The sequence below is a fragment of the Plectropomus leopardus genome, chromosome 18 (genome assembly GCF_008729295.1).
Source record: "Plectropomus leopardus isolate mb chromosome 18, YSFRI_Pleo_2.0, whole genome shotgun sequence".
NCBI classification, from domain to species: Eukaryota; Metazoa; Chordata; class Actinopteri; order Perciformes; family Serranidae; genus Plectropomus; species Plectropomus leopardus.
Window position 1 is genome coordinate 5,813,908 of NC_056480.1, and position 17,906 is coordinate 5,831,813.

The window sequence follows — 17,906 nt, forward strand, 5'->3', positions numbered from 1 at the left end:
ACCTTGCTAAAATAAAGTTTAAGGTGGCCTCAGACTTTTGCACAGTGCTGTAGTTTTAAAAAAAAAACAGACATTCAAATACAACAAGGTGGATACCACAATACATAAATACACAAACTCATGTTTATCTTTTCAGTCTTCCCACTGAAAGACAAGGGTTCACGCCGGCGCTGGACTTCATCTCATCTCAGGGCCCGGTTCTGACTCTGCATCTTGAGGATCTCAGCGACCAGCATCTGTGGATCCATCTGCTGAGGAAACATGTCCATGGCCGTGTCCACCAAGTCAGCGCTGAAGATGCCGAGGAGCTTCTTCCGGACAACCTCTCTCTCCTCTCCACTGGGACGCGCCCCCTGAGGAGGCTCCCAGTTCGACCGCTGGGGAGGATGAGCCCCAAACGGATCGGACCAATACTGCTGCCTCTGGCGGTCGTCAGCTACGTTGTGCTGGAAATCCGTCGGCTGACTGTACGGAGGCATGCTGACTGGGTACGCACAGTAGCTGGCGTACTGAGGCGGGTAGGGAATGCCGTAATGCTGGTTGCGGTGCTGGAAAGCCGGCGTGGTTCCCCGAGAGGAAACGCCACGTGAGCAGCAGCTGCAGGGAGGGCAGTACTGCTGTCTCACACTGTGGCTGTGCTGAGAGCTCCCATATGTTGCACTGTATTTGTGATCACACACACTCCAGGGGGCGTCCATTGGCTGACTGTCTATGGAGCCCAAACCAGAGTCCAGCTGGTGTTCTGAGCCGTGTTCAACGGACGAGTGGTGGCCGCTCTTCTCTTTTCTAGACGTGGCCTTCTTGCTGCAGCGCTGACCCATCTTCACATGTTCGTTTTTATGATCTTTCTTTAAGGAGCCGCTCTCGTGTCCCAGAGTCAGTTTCTTTGCCATGTCCTCCACCAGCGAGAGGCTGTGTCCCGGCACAGGACTGGAGCGAGCTGAGGGCTGTTTCACTGCCGTGGACGGTGGTTTCGCGCCTTCCCGAATCTCATCAGCAATCGAGCGGTTCGACTGTTTGGTTCGCTCAGGATGGTGGAATTTACATTTAATCCCATAGGTACATTTCTTTCCTGAAGGAGAAGAAGAAGTTCAGTTTGGATCAGTGATGGACCACCACTCTCCTTCGTTTTCTGAATGCCTCTTATGCTGAAATTCTATAAAAACCTATATAAACACATGTGAACACATTGTTTTCACAACTTAAAGTGAATTTTTAGTCTTCATCTGACAGAACAGGACAATAGTTAGGAACTCACCGCAGAGACAAAACCAAGTATTCCTCTAATAAAAGGTCCAGTGTGTAGGATTTAGGGGCATCTATTGCCAAAAATGGTATATAACAATTATAATTATGTTTTCTTCTGTGTATAATCACCTGAAAATTGAAGTTATTTTGTTGTCATTACCTTTAAACAGTAGTTCACAAATGGTCTAGCCATGAGGTCCAGATTTCTGATTAGTCATTAATTTAAGGTCCACACATAAGATAAATTACCACATACTCAATTTTTTTCCCACAAAATCTAAACAACACTTTGACTTTAAGCAAAATAAAACAAAACATATTGCAAGTATAAGCAGAGACACCACTTCAAAATAAAAGTTCAAATGTTCAGTCACTTGCGGTCCATTCAAAGTGGACCCGCAACCCACCAGGTGGGAACCACTGATTTATATTTTATACAGAATTTTAATGTAATTTTTACTGAATATTTAAAGGTGAATATAATTATATTTATGTGAATATATAAAACTTATTTTGTTGTATGTTCTTGGAATTATTAATAATATATTTTCAGTTTTTTTTTAATTTTAGATAGATCGATAGATCAATACGCCCTCTGTAACCGTGTTTTAGAAGTCCTCTTACCGTAAGGACATAGCTGTTTTTTCGTAGTCTTTGGAACCCTCCGCAGGAAGTTCTCCAGGGTCGGTCCATAGCGGCCCAGAGGATCATCAGGAGGCATAAACCTGCGTTTGGGTAAATATTTCAAGATTGGTAAAACATTTTCACACATAGTGTGGCGAAGCCCCCCGTCTTTAAGAAGGCAGAACTGACTTGTTATTAACGAAGGAGTACATCAGCAGCCTCTCCTCGATGAAGCGCTTCCACTCGGGCTTCTTTCCCTGAAGGTCTCGGTACATGTCGTTAGACACGACGATGCCGTCAGACTCGTAGCCCAGCTGGACGATGTAGAAATCATCATTACAGACCACCCGTTTGCCCGCGACACGCCTCGACGGCGTGAACACTAGAATATTCCTCTTCTCCAGGTCTTGCAGGATGTGCTGATCTGTAAACCAAATGTGTCATATCACACAGTTGTTAAATAACTCCGATTATTGATTTTTTTGTCCACTTAGTGGCAGAGGAAGAGTAATTTCTTACGGTAATATGACGAACTTGTTGCATATTTCCACATCCAGCAGTTACAGAGCAACATTATCATTCATTTGGAGTCATGTTTGTGTCCACCTAATTAACTGAAGTCCAATATTCACTCTCTTTTTGCTCAGTTTTTGGTCTCCACCAACTCCTGAAGGAAATAAATATGTCTCTTCATCTGCTAAATGCTCCATTGTGTTCATCAGCTCTTCACTTACTGTATCTGTCTGCTGTTTGGTGCTGAACAGGTCATGTCGAGCAGGATTTGAGCTTTTTCACTCAAAACAGTGGTATCAGAGTGGTGAAAGTAAGCCAAAACCTCAAACCTGACAGCTAAACAATGAGCTGAAACTCGCCAAGAGGAGCTGCAGATTCAGGTTATCATTCTCTGTAGGTTCATTACTAAGAGCAACTCCTTTAAGACTGTTACACTGCAGAGGGGTGGACTCGATTCACACTACTTTGAATCCAATTAGACTTGAGTTAGATATTCAATGACTCGACAAAGCCAAAAAAATTAGACCTTAAATTAAAATTGAATCAGACCTAAAGCCATCGTCTCATGACTTCACTTGGCCTTGAACCTTTTGACTTGAAAATTCTTCATACCTTCCCCCACGCCTGAACATAAAAGCGTGTTCTTTAAAAAGTGTGGCGACACAAGATCCACTTGGTTTTACTCAAACCGACAGAGGCCCAAAAAGTTGCAGGAGAGAACCATTAAGAACTAATGTTACATCATTAATTAATCAAAATTATACCAAAGATAATTCAATTTGTGTACAAAAACTAAAGGTGGTCAACAACAATGAAAAAAAATTGCAGTATGAAAAGCGTGTGGGCCCTTCGGACAAACTTAAATAAGTACACTTTTTTCATGCATTTTCAAGCATTCATGAATTTTGTATATTTAACATATTACTACTCTGTAGTTAAAATGGCATTACATTGGTTGAAAAGCACATTTGAACTTGTTTAGGATCTGAAACTTAACAGAAAAGTTATAACTAGAAACTTGACCTGGGATTTAAGTAAAAACACTTGAGGTCTACCTGTGAGTTGCAAAACAATGACTTGGTCCCACCACTGTCACCACTGTTATTGTTTGTAGCCACTTTCAGTAAATCATAAAACATTCTACACAACCACAATTATAATTTTTCGGGAAGAAACTGTTGCATTTTAATTTGGGTCTTTCCCAGCAGACAGATTTGACCTGATTAAATATTGACAAAGGGCCTTAAAAGAACATCCTGCAACTAAACGGTCTATCAGCCTGAGCAATCTGCCTATAAAGCAAACAGGAGGTACGATGTTAGTGCCCGCTTCCTGTAGGTTGACCAAAAGCTGTTAGTCACTTAAGTTCAAACGATTATCTCTTGGTAGCACAAACCATCGGAAAACCCCAACATTTATATTGCCTGAGTTTTAACTACATACTGATTACAGATAAGCTTTATTTACTTATCATTTGGAAAAAAAACCTACACAGGGTATTTCCCATTTTGAGAAATAAAAATCTGCAACCCTTGCATTAGAGGAAATATCATGTCCTGCTATTTTAACTGAGCAGTTTTTAATTTCGTCTCTTGCTTTTGACCCTTTGAGACCTGAGCAAATTGGCTTGATGTCTTTCAAAAACATGGGAAGAAGACAATGGGCGACAAAAGAAGAAATGACCCAAAAATTAGCAAAAACAAAATTGGAAAAAGTACAAGAAAATTACCTGAAAATTAGATAATAAAACCAAGAAAAATCAAGTAAAAGAAAAAAAAATGGACCATAAAATAGTGCTTAAAAATAATAATAATTCTGTTAAACAACTTCAAATATATAATTATTATAACTATAGTTTTTCAGACATTTTTCTCAAATGTCTTTAAAACTAGTTTTTTAAAAATCTACTTATTCTTTGCAATTTGGCGAGCAGTTCTTGCCAAGCTTCTTGTAGCCTTTTTTTCTCAAGTTTTCAAAAGATATCAAACCAATTTGCTCAGATGTCAATGGTTTTTAATACTCATAAAGGTGTTTGAAGGCAAACAATGATGTTACTCCAGGTTTCAAAGTTGTTGTTTTTTGTTGTTTGTTTTTTTTCTTTTTAAAAAGGCTGCTCGATGACAATAATTTTCATTTTTCATTATCCTGCCAATTAGATCCTGCAATAATCTTTTAGTCTTTTATATAATCAGTTCAGTAAGTTGAGGTTACTGTGCTCACACTTGTTTTATCTGTATAAAACATTTTTTTTAAAAAAAAGGAAAAATGGTCTTTAAAATTTCTGAGGAAAAGTGAAATATTGCAATGACCAGCAGTTGAAAACACAGATATATTTTCTTTACAGTGATACAAAACACTTCATATTGGCAAATTCTCACATGCTACAAGCTAGAGCCTGTACATTTTGGTCATTTTTGCTTGAAAAACAACAAAAACAAGAGGCACAACCTGCTTTTCTTAACACAAAAAAGAGCACAATAAGACCTCACAACAACTTCACCATGCCTTGGTATTCAGTTAACAATGAGGGCAGTGTTTTGTAAGCCACGGTGGCAGGCAAAGAGGGAAGTAAAATAAATTAAAACAAATGTGAATTTCCGTTGACTTACCTGTGATGGGGACATCTGGCCGGGGCTGCTCCTTCCTCCAGGAGGGAACAAACACAGTGATTTCAGTGTGGCCTCTGTCGGCGAAAAAGTTCACAGCCAGCTGGATTCCCAGACAGGAAAAAACTTCCTTGTTCCCGTGGCTGTAAGGACAAATATAAACCAGAGAAAAAGGAATGAGAAAGTGGAAAATATTCATACGTTAACCTTTAAACAGGAACGTCTGTAGCAGTTCAGAACAAAGACAGGTGCTCTTTGATGTTCACAGCTGTTTTAAATACGCCCGATTGAAACATTGGTTATGTAAATTTTTGGATCACAATGAAACAAACACACTGGTCTCAAACAAGTTGATGCTGTTTGAAACCTGCGTAAATTGGTTTGATTTCTTTCAAAAACATAGGGAGAAGGCAACAAGAAACTTAACAAGACATGGCCAAAAAATTAGCAAAAGAATTGAAAAAACAAATTACAAGAAAAATAACTGAAAATATGCAATGTGAGAGAGAAACAAAAACAAACCAGAAAATGACCTAAAAAAGTTCCAAAAAATAAATATATATGTATTTTTTTCTGTAACATAATTTCAAATATAATATCATTGTAAGTAAACATACAGCTTCAGTACATTTTCCCCATATTTTGAATAATTTTCTAATTATCCTCCACTCTTTTCTAAACTATTTTTAGGTAATTTTCTTGTCACATTATTTCTTGCAATATGAAGGACATTTCTTGACAAGTTGGTCATGGCTTTTTTTTTTATGATCCTTGCCATTAACAAGTTTGTATTTTTGCCTTGACCTTACCTTATCGATATTTTATTTTTCCTCTCTTTCCTACTTTGTTCTTCAACTGCTGCATTTCAATTTCTATTAGAATAAATAAAGTTTTATCTTATCACCCAATTAACGGAATACATTTTGGCATTGTACTTTTCTGCAAATAATGATTACACAACATTTGCCAGTTATACGCCATCAATCCAGATACCTTGACATTTTGTAATTCAACATTTCTGTGGCTAATGTGGTTCCATTAAGGTACAAAAATAACTTGGTTATGGTTTGCAAACCACCATGTCTTGGCTTTAAATACTCAGTTCTGTGGTCACAATCCCAGCTGAGAACGCAGTGATGTGTCAGTAAAAAAAAAAGCCCTTCTTGTGCAAATACTGGGCCAAGAAACGCAGCGATTTCTCGGTAAAACCACAGATGTATAATTATAACTAGATACTCGACCAAAGATGCTGCCTATCATTCCAAGGATGTTGTGCACCTGGCGCTGGCCCCACCCACGAGTTCCCGCCCAGCTCATAGATCTTTATTATTCATCTCTATTGTGATGACGTCATGGATTTTTAAAATCAATTATCCCAGCTCAAAGAAAGTTTTACAACTATAGAACCATTGTGGCTCTAAATGTATAATAGAAAGAGTCATAACTGACTTTGTTTGCAATTTGAGGTGTCCTGTGTTATTATGCTTCCCTCTTTACCTGCTGCCATGTCTCACGAAAGCTCACAGCTGGCCTCACTCACTTCGGTGGAAACATAATCAGCCTACCAGCACCTCTAAACCTCACTGATTAACACATTGTTTGTTTTAGTTGTACTTAAACTTAAGTGTAAAAGCAGTTGTGGTTGTGGTTCAGCAGGGAGTTACATGTCAAACAGTTTCTTGGAAGACTTGGTAACTTCCCGGAGCTCTTGTCATGCTGAGCTCACCAGGAAACCAGCAGAGTTGCTCTGGGAAAGTGAATGAGTGGATTTCCCAAAATGTGTAACAGGTCAATGTCAGCGGTTTGACCAATGATTGTTTTTTTTAAGCTTAGAGAGTCAAAATTGTGTGCAAAAACTAGACAAATGTCTGAAAAAATACATTTTTTAATTTTTATTCATTTATTTATTCACTTATTTATTAATTATCTATTATTTTTTAAAGATTATTTTTTGGGTGTTTTTGCCTTTAAAACAGTACAGAAGAATGACAGGAAAGGGGGCGAGAGAATGGGGATGACATGCAGCAAAGGAGCCACGAGCTGGAATCAAAGGACTGGGGTGCACATCCCGAAATGAAACAACATTATTCATCTCTGACACCTCAGATGTAGCCTGTCTTTTGACGTGAACTTTGATTAGAAGCCAACGCCCAGATGAGTCTGGCAATTGTGCTATTTTGGCAGCAGATCTACAAATCTGAAGCAGCAGCAAACAGTGAAAACAAAGCATTTACCCTGAGGAACAGTTACAAATCTTAAGACATGACGCAGCGTCCCAGCATATTTACTTAACTCTAACTGTGACAAACCGTTGTCAGTGTTTGGAGCCCTCAGGGGAGTTTTTAGACTTGTCAAACTTCGAGATGAGATAAATGACAGGACAAGGAAAGCTTATACAGTACGACAGTTGTGGTGTGAAATGCTGTTATGCTCGTTTTCGCTTAAACTCTATAAGCAGCGTCGGTCTTTAAGGAAACAAGAGGGCACTTATACGCAGCCTGATTTGCATATTGGAGAAGACTGTCGACAACGTGTCTGAACGGGCGTGCCCGGCTGGGAAATACAAAAAGGACAGAGGTGTGTGTATGTGTGTGTGCATTCTCCTACCCTTTTTCTCTATTCCTCAAACTGAGTGCCTGTTTTTGCAAAAGAGGATCAATAAGAGAACATGTTTTTTTGTTCCCTAAATTACTGGAAAATATATATAAGTCCAGTGCTAAAACACAGAGCAGATAACAACAGTTTCTGATTGTCTCTTATGACAGCACACCGAAGCTCTGGGTGTTTTTTAGAGAGTGGGAGAGGCTGTGGCACACAAAAACACACAAACACACACACACACACAAACTGCCCTTTCCTGCCAACCACATAAAAGATAAATGTTGTGTGAAGCCGTTGACTGTGTTTGTTTATTGTCCTCTGTAAATAATTGTCATTTATATCGAACAATCCCTCAGGTGATGCAAATACAGAGAGAGACAGCAGCGTGACATACTGCAGCTCCTGGTGAGCTGGGACCAGTTTGTCACAAAAAATTAGTTGCCTGTGATCTGTGAAAGTGTTATTACATTTAGTGTTATTAGCTCTGCTGGCAGCAAGGTGAGGCCGACATTTGTCTTGACAACTGTTGGATGGACTGCCATTAACGTTCATGTTCTCCAGAGACTGAGGTGATCCCCTGACCTTTCATCCTGCGCCAACACTGGCTCAAGTTTAGTTTGGATTTTGAAGCCAATATAATTGCACAAGAGTAAGATTTATAGCTGTGCTTCCATTAAAAGCTTTCATTATAGTACCTTTGGAACCAAAAGTAACCCTTACGAACAGGTACCTAGACCATAGATCTGTTTAGCATTTCTGCTGCACTCTGAACTTTAAGGCCGGATGTATACTTGCTATTAAACCTTGCATTAGTGTACACATGCAGCAGCCTCATGAGCGTTTTTGTACAGATAGTTGTATAGTACACGACGTGTTACTGGAGGATACTGCTAGAAGGCACTCTAGAGAACTCAGGACATATACAACCACCAGAAAAGACAGACATGGTGACACTCGGGGGGGGTAACTATCATGTTAATGCTGAGATCAAGGAAGAAAAGGCGACAACGTTGGTGGTACGTACGGCCTCTAAATCAAGCCCGTCGGGACAATGGGGAGTACGTGTCTCCCGTGCTGTGTTAACTCTTTAACATCGGCTCTGCCTCCACACTGCCCCTGCAGTTTACATACATACTGCATCTTGCATCCATGTTAAGTTGATTTTTGAGTACGTGCACAGCCGACGTGCCAAACCGAAGCACGAGAGAAGTGGCAGCCATTATGCGTGCACGTAGTTAACAGCAAGCATATCTCCATCCTTACATGTCGTGCTCCCAAACGATGGGACGTGATTGGTCAACACTAACTGGAGTACATACAGGAACCACTTTTTATACCAAAATCTTGTTGTTGCTCACAGATTCTGTATACATACATATGCAGAACCTGTTTATAGTGATTAAATGTGCAACTAACACTGTTAGATATGCAAGGCCAAGGTGATCAATATTTATGCACTTCCTGAACAAAACAGCTCCCTTATTTAAAACTATTATACAGTGCATATTTTTATAGTATTTTTTCTTATTTTTATTGTAATTTTTCCATTCTATATTTACGTTTCTTGAACTTTGCAGTACTTTGCTTTATTTTTATTTCCTCTTTATATTTTTATTGCATGCGCCGAATTCCCTGTGTGGGAAAACCCACTCAGAAATAAAGTGATTCTTATTTTATCTTAGTTTATACAATCTTAATTTCATAAACCTCTCGCTACAGTGTGTCTGCATGTTGTATTTATATCAAAATAAAAACTCATCACATCGATGTGAGTTAGCGTTTGGAAGCTCCCCTCGTTACCTTTTATGCACATCTGCTTTTAGCTACACTTCACCTCATCACCTGAATCATCGGTGACTTGAGGTGAAACTGAACGTTTGCATGTTTCACTGGTGACATTTCTATTAGTGCCTAAAGAGACTTTTATGGGAGAAATTATCAAAATAACTATAAGTTACAAACAATGAATAAACACAAGTAAAAACTTAAAAGCTTTTCTTAACTAAACAGAATGACCGAAAGCTTTACTCATCCATCGTTATGACTCTTGTCCTCTGTCCTCAAGCACTAAGCAGGTGTTGAAAAAGTCAAAGCCAGGTAACCGTTCCCTTTGCTTGTTTAAAATCTGTGTATGAAAATAAATCAATTCTGCCTGCATAGTCCCTACCTGATGCATGTCTACAAGCTGTATTATAGTTCTGCCATTGTGAGGTGAAGGTAAAAAAATGCAAAGTGGTTTTGCTTGATTAATCAATATTGTGTAGCCGGCCATATAATATTTTAAAAGTCAAGACGAGGGCAGCTTAAAATTGGTCTGTGGGCCAAATTTGGTCACCAGGCCAGACTTTGGACATGCCTGGGTTAGGGAGAGTGTATGAGCTGTGCACAGCTCTACAATGAAAAAAAAAAAAAAATCAAATCAAATTTCCATAAAACTTCCTGCCCACCTTTAATTTTAGTTATGATTTTTTTTAATCAATTAAAAAAAACAGCTGCTGATTATTTTTTAATCAAATGTTTCAGCTGTAATTTCTCACCTCATGGCCACGTTGCTCCCATCTATAACGACCGGTCTCAGAGCGTCTTCGTCCTCACAGCTCTCCTCTATGCTCTGAACTGGTGCAGTTAAAGGCAGCTGCATGGTGGGGCCCTGAGGGTCCCCTCTGGGCATCAGCACCGATATCGTGGTCACTAGTGTCTGTTCGGACCCCTGACGGCCCTCCTGATTGGCCCGGATCCTCACCAGCTCCCCCAGAAGTTTATCTGTGTCCATGTTGGGGCCAAACTTCTGCTGAACGGCCTGAACTTGAGCTGTGGAGTACCCGAGCTTGTGGAAGAAGTCCAGCTGGGCCTCTGGGTGCTGGGGGTCGGGTTCACCGGGGTACATTTTCTCACTGGGGGGACAGGAGGAGTTTGGTGCTGCTGTGAGGAGTGAACGGAAGATCCATGTAGAGGCGTCAGAGTCTGTCAGAGGTGCAGTGTTTAACTCCAGAAACTTCAGCATTCATGTCTTCAGCTTCATCGCCCTCATCATCAGCCTGTTTGGAAAAACACATTATAAAGTCCTCTGAAGTACAAATACCTCAAAAATGTACTTGAGTATTTCCATGTCATGCTACCTCAAGCATCTACTCCATTACAATTTGGAACAAAATCCTGTACTTTTTACTCCACTATATTTATTTGATAACTGTTGTCGCAAGTTACTTTGCATGTTCAGATAACTGATACAAAATAAATTAATTATAAAATATGCAACGTTAAAGTGATGAAAACACAAATGCGTAAATAGTTATAAGCCAATAAAAGACATGCTACTTTATTTTAAAACTGGCCATTCTGCATACTCTTTAATACCAGCAAGATTCTGAATGCAGAGCTTTTAAATACCAATGGAGTATTGCTACACTATGGTACTGATACTCCTAAATCTGAGTACTTTTTAAGTTATTAATCATAAAAGACTGAGCAGTTTTTTATGGTGCTGGATACGATGTGCCGATTTTTTTAAAAAAAATCATCTAGGATGGAAAAATTATTGACAGAAAATTAATCAGCAGCTTTTTAATCATAGATCAATTATTTCAGTAATTACTACTAACTGACTAATTATGCTACTTCACAGTTTCTATCTATCTATGAAATAGCAGAATGCAATTTTAAAATGTAATTAAAAAATAAAATCAGCAATCCAAAATCCAGAAAAGGAATCACTTTAAAACTATTTAAAATATATTTAAAAACATCAAATCCTCACAACTGAGATGCAGAAACCTGTAAATATTTGTGTGATAAATATCTTAAAATGTTCACAGGTTATTAAACTAACCGCAGACCATAGATCCTGACCATAATATCTTTACTTCATCATATGACGAAAGGTTAGCGCGAAAGCATTAAAGGAGAAATGAGAGCGGAAATAAACAGATTCTAATGTCATCCTCTCACTTTCTAAATAAATGAAATAACAGTGAAACTTCTCATTATGTGCAGAAGCTGTTGTAAATACACGGCAACTCTCCAACTGCCCAACAACTCTCTAAAAAGTCGCTACTCCTGTTTCCGACCGAAACTTTAAATTCAACAGAAGAGACAAAAACTTACCTCAGAAACCTCAGACGAGCTGTAAAATGCGTCTTTCTGCTTTAGAGCCACTGCAGCTGAAATGAGGCGAAGAGGCGCTTGAAGCTGCTTTTCTGATCGGAGAGCCGCCGGTAAACAAGGAAGTCGGGTTTTTCCTCTTCTTGACATCAGCAATAAGGCGACCAACGTGGAGGTTTGGGCGAGTCACATGTGCCGCGAGACCAGTTATAATATCTCATCTGACTCCCTCTGTCTTCACACTGCTTACTGACATTATTCACACACGCTAGAAAAAGTTTAAATATTTAAAAAAAAAAAATACAGCAACAACACTGGATACAGTATCTTCAACTGCTCAAACCACAGTGTAAAAACAAACAGCTTAAAGTAAAATAACTTTAGTAAAAGTATTATGAAATCAAAATTTACATTTAAAATACCAAAAGTAAAAGTATTCATAATGCAAAATGTCCTATTTCATGTATTTATTTCTATTTTTTGTTTTATTTTATATTATTCTGTAAAAGTTTTTATGGTAAACACTCAATGCTAAAGCCTGAAAAGTTCTATATAAATACAGTTTTCTATTATTATTACTATTATTATTATTATTTCATAATAATGTGTGTGTGTGTGTGTGTGTGTGTGTGTTAAAACCACTGGACTACAATTAGTCATGCACCATATGTATACATTACTGATGTTACAGCTGGTAAAGGTGGAGCTCATTTCAACTACTTTTTATACAACCAGGTGTTGCAATTCATCACATCATATAAGACTTTGTTAGTTGATTTAGCCAGTCAATAACAACCTGAATAACAAAATGTTAGAAATTATTAATTGGAATCTGCAATGTACTAATGTTATCAAATAAATACTAGGGATTAAAAACTACAGTATTTGCTTCCACGATATAATGTATAAAGCACCAAAAAAAAAAAAAAGAAATACAAGTATACCATAAAAATATTAATATAAAGTACTGATTATGCAGAATAGCTTTGTTCAAATTAATGTATATTATATTACTGAATTAAAACTGTTAGTGATGGAAGTAGCATATAACATATTAACATAACATATTATATTAACATATACATATATACACCTATTTATATGATGCAATGATGTATTATAGTACTAGTCTACCCAGTAGTATAAAAAGTACGTAATTTAAAAAAAACTCTGAGATGTATTTATTAGTATGAAAAACAAAACAATATAGAAATGTTCTGTAATAACTCTTTTAAAGGAGGCAATCCGCTAATGACTACTTTTACTTTTGATGCTCAAAGTTTTTCATTTTTATGTTAATAAGGACTTTTGTTTGCAGCAGAGTATTTTTACCATGTCATAAAAGAATTAGAAGGACAAGATACTTTTTCCAACACTGCTTTTGGCATGTATTTATCTGCTGCCAATACTTATTAACTTAAGTAATATTGTGAATTCACAACTTTAACTTCTAACTTTTATGTAAATCTGTGAGTACTTCCCCCATCACTGATAATTACTGAAGTCATGTGCATATCACTTTGTCTGCTGATTTACAGTCTTAACTGCGGTGGGACAAGAACACTTTTTTAATTACAGGTTTCATGTTCAAGGTGTTCTGCATTCTTCCTGTCAGGACTTTTACAGACATATGATACGTGGCATGCGTTTACTTTAGGTGAGTAGTAAATCATTATATTCTACATATAATTATACAGTATGGAAACATGAGAAAAGTAATTGAGAAAAATGTTGGAGAAATAGTTTGAGTGTCAGTATGCTAAAAAAAATGTCAGTGAAGACCAATGTTTCACACATTTAAACTGATATTTACATCACAATTCTGAAAAATAAAGTTGTTTTTTTATTACTGTATACTAAAAAGTGTGATTGAAGTTCAAAATTAAATTAAGTCAGCAAGTCAGTCTGCCTTTTAAATTTTGTCTCAGAATTCAAATTCAATTCAAAATTGCCTTAAAATTAGGCTACTTGAATTAACCTGAAGTATCTGAGATCAGTTATGAGCAAACTGAAATTACTCTCAGATCTCAAATATTTGAACTCATAGCCCAACTCCTTTTGCCAAAAGCTGCACACAAACTGTATTCAACTGTCATTTTTAATTTGGTAATTTTGTTAATTTATTGCTTTAAATAAAATCCACCTATAATTAAATCCAAAAGAAAAATGCATCACACAAGCTCTTTGAACCGCACAAAAAAAACAGTGATGCCGCTGAGGAATGTTTTCACTGCGGCTATAAAAACATAAAGACACCACCTTGGTTATGACTTTGTCTACCTTTACGTCACTTTACAAGAATGCTAAAATGATCAATCATGTGAATGACAACTGAGATATGAAGTAGTTTTACTTGAGGACTGTTGAAGAAGTATGAATCATAGACTGCTGAAAATATTCAATTTTAATTTCTCATCCTGGATAAATGAGGGCAGGTATAAATACGTAGTTTGATGCTTTACATTCCGTCCTTCATTTACCCTCGATGACAGTTACGTGTTCTCCACTGTGGTGCTAGCTTGTGCTCTGTTATAAGAGGGATGCTGGGGAGAACAGCTGGATGTGACTCAGGTACCGCTGCAGGGAGAGTGGCTGGTGGATTTATCAGTTGTGGTTGGTGCTCTGCTGACTCAGGGTTATGTGGGTGTTCATCTTTATTTGTGGAGTCTGACTCAGGTGTTACTTTAAGGTCAATGTCAGGTGTTGGTGATTCAGCTGCTGAAGGTGAGGTGTGTGAATAACGTTGTGGCTCTGAAACTGCTCCAGATGTTTGTGATTCTGTTTCAAGCACCTCTTTAGATGTAGGTGACTCTTTTGCAGGCTCTGATTCAGATGTAGATTCAGTAACCTGCCCCCATGTTTGTGAATCTTTTGAAGGACCTGATTCAGGTGTTGTATCAGAATCCTGGACAGATGTTGTAGACTCTGTTGTAGGCACTAGTTCATGTGTAGGTTCAATATCATGTTTATATGTAGGTTGTTCTGTTGCAGGCCCTGGTTTGGGTGTAGGTTCAAAATCTTGCCCAGATGTGGATTCTACTGAACTAGATGTTGTGGATTCTGTTTCAGGCACTGGTTCAGGTGTTGATTCAGTATCTTGCAGAGATGTTGTGGATTCTGTAACAGGTGCTGGTTCAGAAGATGGTTCTGAATCCTGCCCAGATGTTGTTGATTCTGTTGCAGGCATTGGTTCAAATGTAGGTTCAGAATCCTTGACAGATGTTGTGGACTCTGTAACAAGCACTTGTTGAGATGTAAGTTCAGTAACCTGCGACCATGTTGGTGATCCTTTTGCAGGATCTGATTCAGTATTTGGTTCAGAATGTGGGACAGATGTTGATGGTTCCATTGCTGGCCCTGGTTCAAGTGTTGGGTTCAAATCATGTCCAGATATTTGTGATCCTGTTTCAGGCACCTCATTAGATGTAGATGATTCTGTTGTAGGCTCTGATTCAGGTGTTGCTGCAGAATCCTGCTCAGATGTTGGTGCTTCTGTTGCAGGTTCTGGTTCAGATGCACGTTCAGAAACCTGCTCCAATGTTGTTGATTCTGATGCAGATATTGATTCCGGTGTTGGTTCCTGCCCAGATGTTGATAATTCTGTACCAGTCACACTTATTTGAGGCATCTCTCCACCAAGTGTAAGTCCTTTTTCTGCACCTTTACCACAATTGCATGATTTGAGTTGAGTGATGGTTTTAATAAGTTCAGCACTTGGGAAGTTCATGCTTATGACACCCAAGCAACCTTGGTTTCTGGAGCTCTTCTTATGATGCACCAGAAAGTTATTAAGCTGCCTGTTAACACTTTTAGCCAGCGTTTTAGGACTTGATGTTGCCCTCACTGATACTGCATAAGTCAGCACAACGTGGTGATTACAGAGATGTGATTTCAATGTCTTTATTTTGTCCTCAACATTCTTTAGTTGATCATATTCGAAGAAAAATGATTTCTGGTTTGCTATTCCAGTAATGAACGTGTTACTCTGGAGAAGAACAATCTTGCCTCTAGCCTGCTGCATGTTTGGTATGGAAAACTTTGTCCATATTTTATCTTTGAATTGGTCGATCAATTTCTTAATCCGTTCATAAACTTCCCTCTTGTATAAACCTTTCAGTGTCACTTTCAAGAGCACAGTCTCACTACTATGAAATGTAAGGAAATTTAAAATGATATCTAAGACCTTATCAAATGTAAACCGTTTCCAAAGTATCCAGTGACTATCCTGGATATAAACATTCTTTCTGACAGGCAACAAACTTCCAGCATGCACATCAAAATATCGAATTCCTACATTAAGTTGGTCCTGTAATGTCCAAACCTGACATCTGATAAGTAGTCCTCCATGTAATGACAAGCTTTTATGTGTTCCAGGAATGGAGATAGCAGATATTAGAGTATTGTCAGGTATAGACTTCATCCAGTTCAGGTTGTAAAATTCTGGATCAAGGGCTGCTTTATCATTGAAACCTGACTCCCAACCTGAACAGGAGGTTATTCTGGTGAGGAGAAAATATGATATTTGCTAGTTTTGAAAAATAAAATGGAAATTTTGAAATATTTCACAACAGAAAAGTAAAAACAGAAAAGCTATTGTAATATGAAAGAAATATTTGTGATAAAGCATATTATTTTATGCAGAAAGAGGAGATACGGTAAGAAAAAATGACAGCACAATACAGTTACCCATATTAGGTTTGACTTACATAGAGAGAAGCCAGACGTTAAAATGGATCCCCATAATCGGTTTGTTGGCTAATCTATGGTCCGGTGAACTTCATCAGGATTTTGCTTAGCTCCTTTTGCCAGATGTGTATATTTTCGTCGCAACAGTCAAATTTTTAAAACATTTCAAAAGAAAAGCTTGTACCTGTGGACATGACTGTGACAAACTGGCAATGGTCTCCTATGAGAGTGAGCTGCTGTAAAGGTGAGCATAAAGATAAGCTTAAATTTGCATGTTTTTTACTCTAATCTGTTATTTAGAATGGCAGGGAGGGAGAGAGAGGACAAAAGAGACAAAGACGTGTGGACATTGTAAAAGTGCTTAACTGTTAAGTTAGTAAAATGTGGCCTCTGCTAGCTATCCTTGATATACGCTGCACCTAAATTACAATGCAAGATTTCTGAGGACAGTCCCTTTTTATGCCACAAATATCAGTATCCAATATCTGTGCAGGCAGCTTCATAATAATATCCAAAGAATAAGGATACCCTAGTCTACATACTTTTGCATACTTTTGGTTTGAGGCTGATACTGTCAAATTTTAAAGCAATTGTACATAATTTTTAAAAATACGCTTATTCATCTTCTTGATGAGGTCAAGATAAGAACTACTGAAATTTACATTGTCATGTCTGTATGGTAAATTGAAGCCAGCCATTTAGCTAAGCTTAGTATAAACACTGGAAGAAGGGACAAACGCTTAGCCCAGCTTTTTATGCCATGTGTCTGCCAAAGCATTTTTTTCCAAGCTGAAAATGCCTGGCACTCCTAAAGAGACACCCAGCTTGTAGAGCTTGGGAGCACGTTAGAGGCAGAGCGGGTTTTTTTCCAGCTAAGATGCTTTGGTTGTGTCTGATTGCTATGATAAGAAATACTTTAAAGTGTAAGGTGCGACGGTTGGTCTTTACGGTATTTTTCCCGCCCCTGCTCCACTATGATTGGATGACTGGGTAAAAACCCAAAGTTGAACTGTTTTCAGCTCTTAGTGTACATTGACAAAATGCCAAATGTGCAGTGCTTAGCGCAGAATAGAAGCTCAACGCTCGTCACACTGCTGGTGTTTGTAGTGTAGCATAAATACACAGCACTTTCATTGCAAAAGATTGGAAAATATGCAGGGCACAGGTTACAACAGTATCAATATCTGCCTACCAGCACCACTAAAGTTAAACAAGCTAAATCTGGTTTGTTTAAGCCTTTCAGTAACTGAAGTGTAAAGACCAAACCCTGATGGAGCTGGGCTTTGAAACCAATTTGACATAGTGGTCAAACCTTGTAATTACAACTTCCAGGTCCCTCACAATGCCATTGAGTTCATAAAGACTTTTTCCCCATAGACTTCCATTTTTAAAAAAAAAAAAGTCTTTAAGTCAATGAATATATATATTTTTTGAGGTACATCAGCCTCCCAGCAAAAACATTTAAAAATCCCTTTTATAAAATTCACCAATAGCCATATGCAGCCATATTCTCCCTCAATCATTCAG

At 38.1% G+C, this 17,906-nt stretch overlaps 1 protein-coding gene across 1 annotated transcript; it reads right to left on the bottom strand.

Annotated features, from left to right (window-relative positions):
• Window positions 1-29: 29 nt before the first annotated feature.
• On the bottom strand, window positions 30-11,794 carry zc3h12ab (zinc finger CCCH-type containing 12Ab). Its single transcript, XM_042506573.1, has 6 exons — window positions 11,697-11,794; window positions 10,130-10,630; window positions 4,995-5,134; window positions 2,062-2,296; window positions 1,873-1,973; window positions 30-1,072 (listed from the first exon to the last, which is right to left on the bottom strand). Exons 2-6 carry the CDS (start codon window positions 10,594-10,596, stop codon window positions 183-185), a joined length of 1,833 nt encoding a protein of 610 aa, XP_042362507.1. The 5' UTR covers window positions 10,597-10,630; window positions 11,697-11,794; the 3' UTR covers window positions 30-182.
• Window positions 11,795-17,906: the final 6,112 nt, after the last annotated feature.

What these genes read in the sequence shown, in the direction of transcription:
- zc3h12ab (XM_042506573.1), bottom strand. Translation starts at nt 10,596, where the DNA reads ATGCTGAAGTTTCTGGAGTTAAACACTGCACCTCTGACAGACTCTGAC. An exon ending in GGGAGCAACGTGGCCATGAG is followed by an intron (nt 5,135 to 10,129) that starts GTGAGAAATTAC and finishes TTGTCCTTACAG; the next exon opens with CCACGGGAACAAGGAAGTTT. An exon ending in GCCAGATGTCCCCATCACAG is followed by an intron (nt 2,297 to 4,994) that starts GTAAGTCAACGG and finishes TTTGGTTTACAG; the next exon opens with ATCAGCACATCCTGCAAGAC.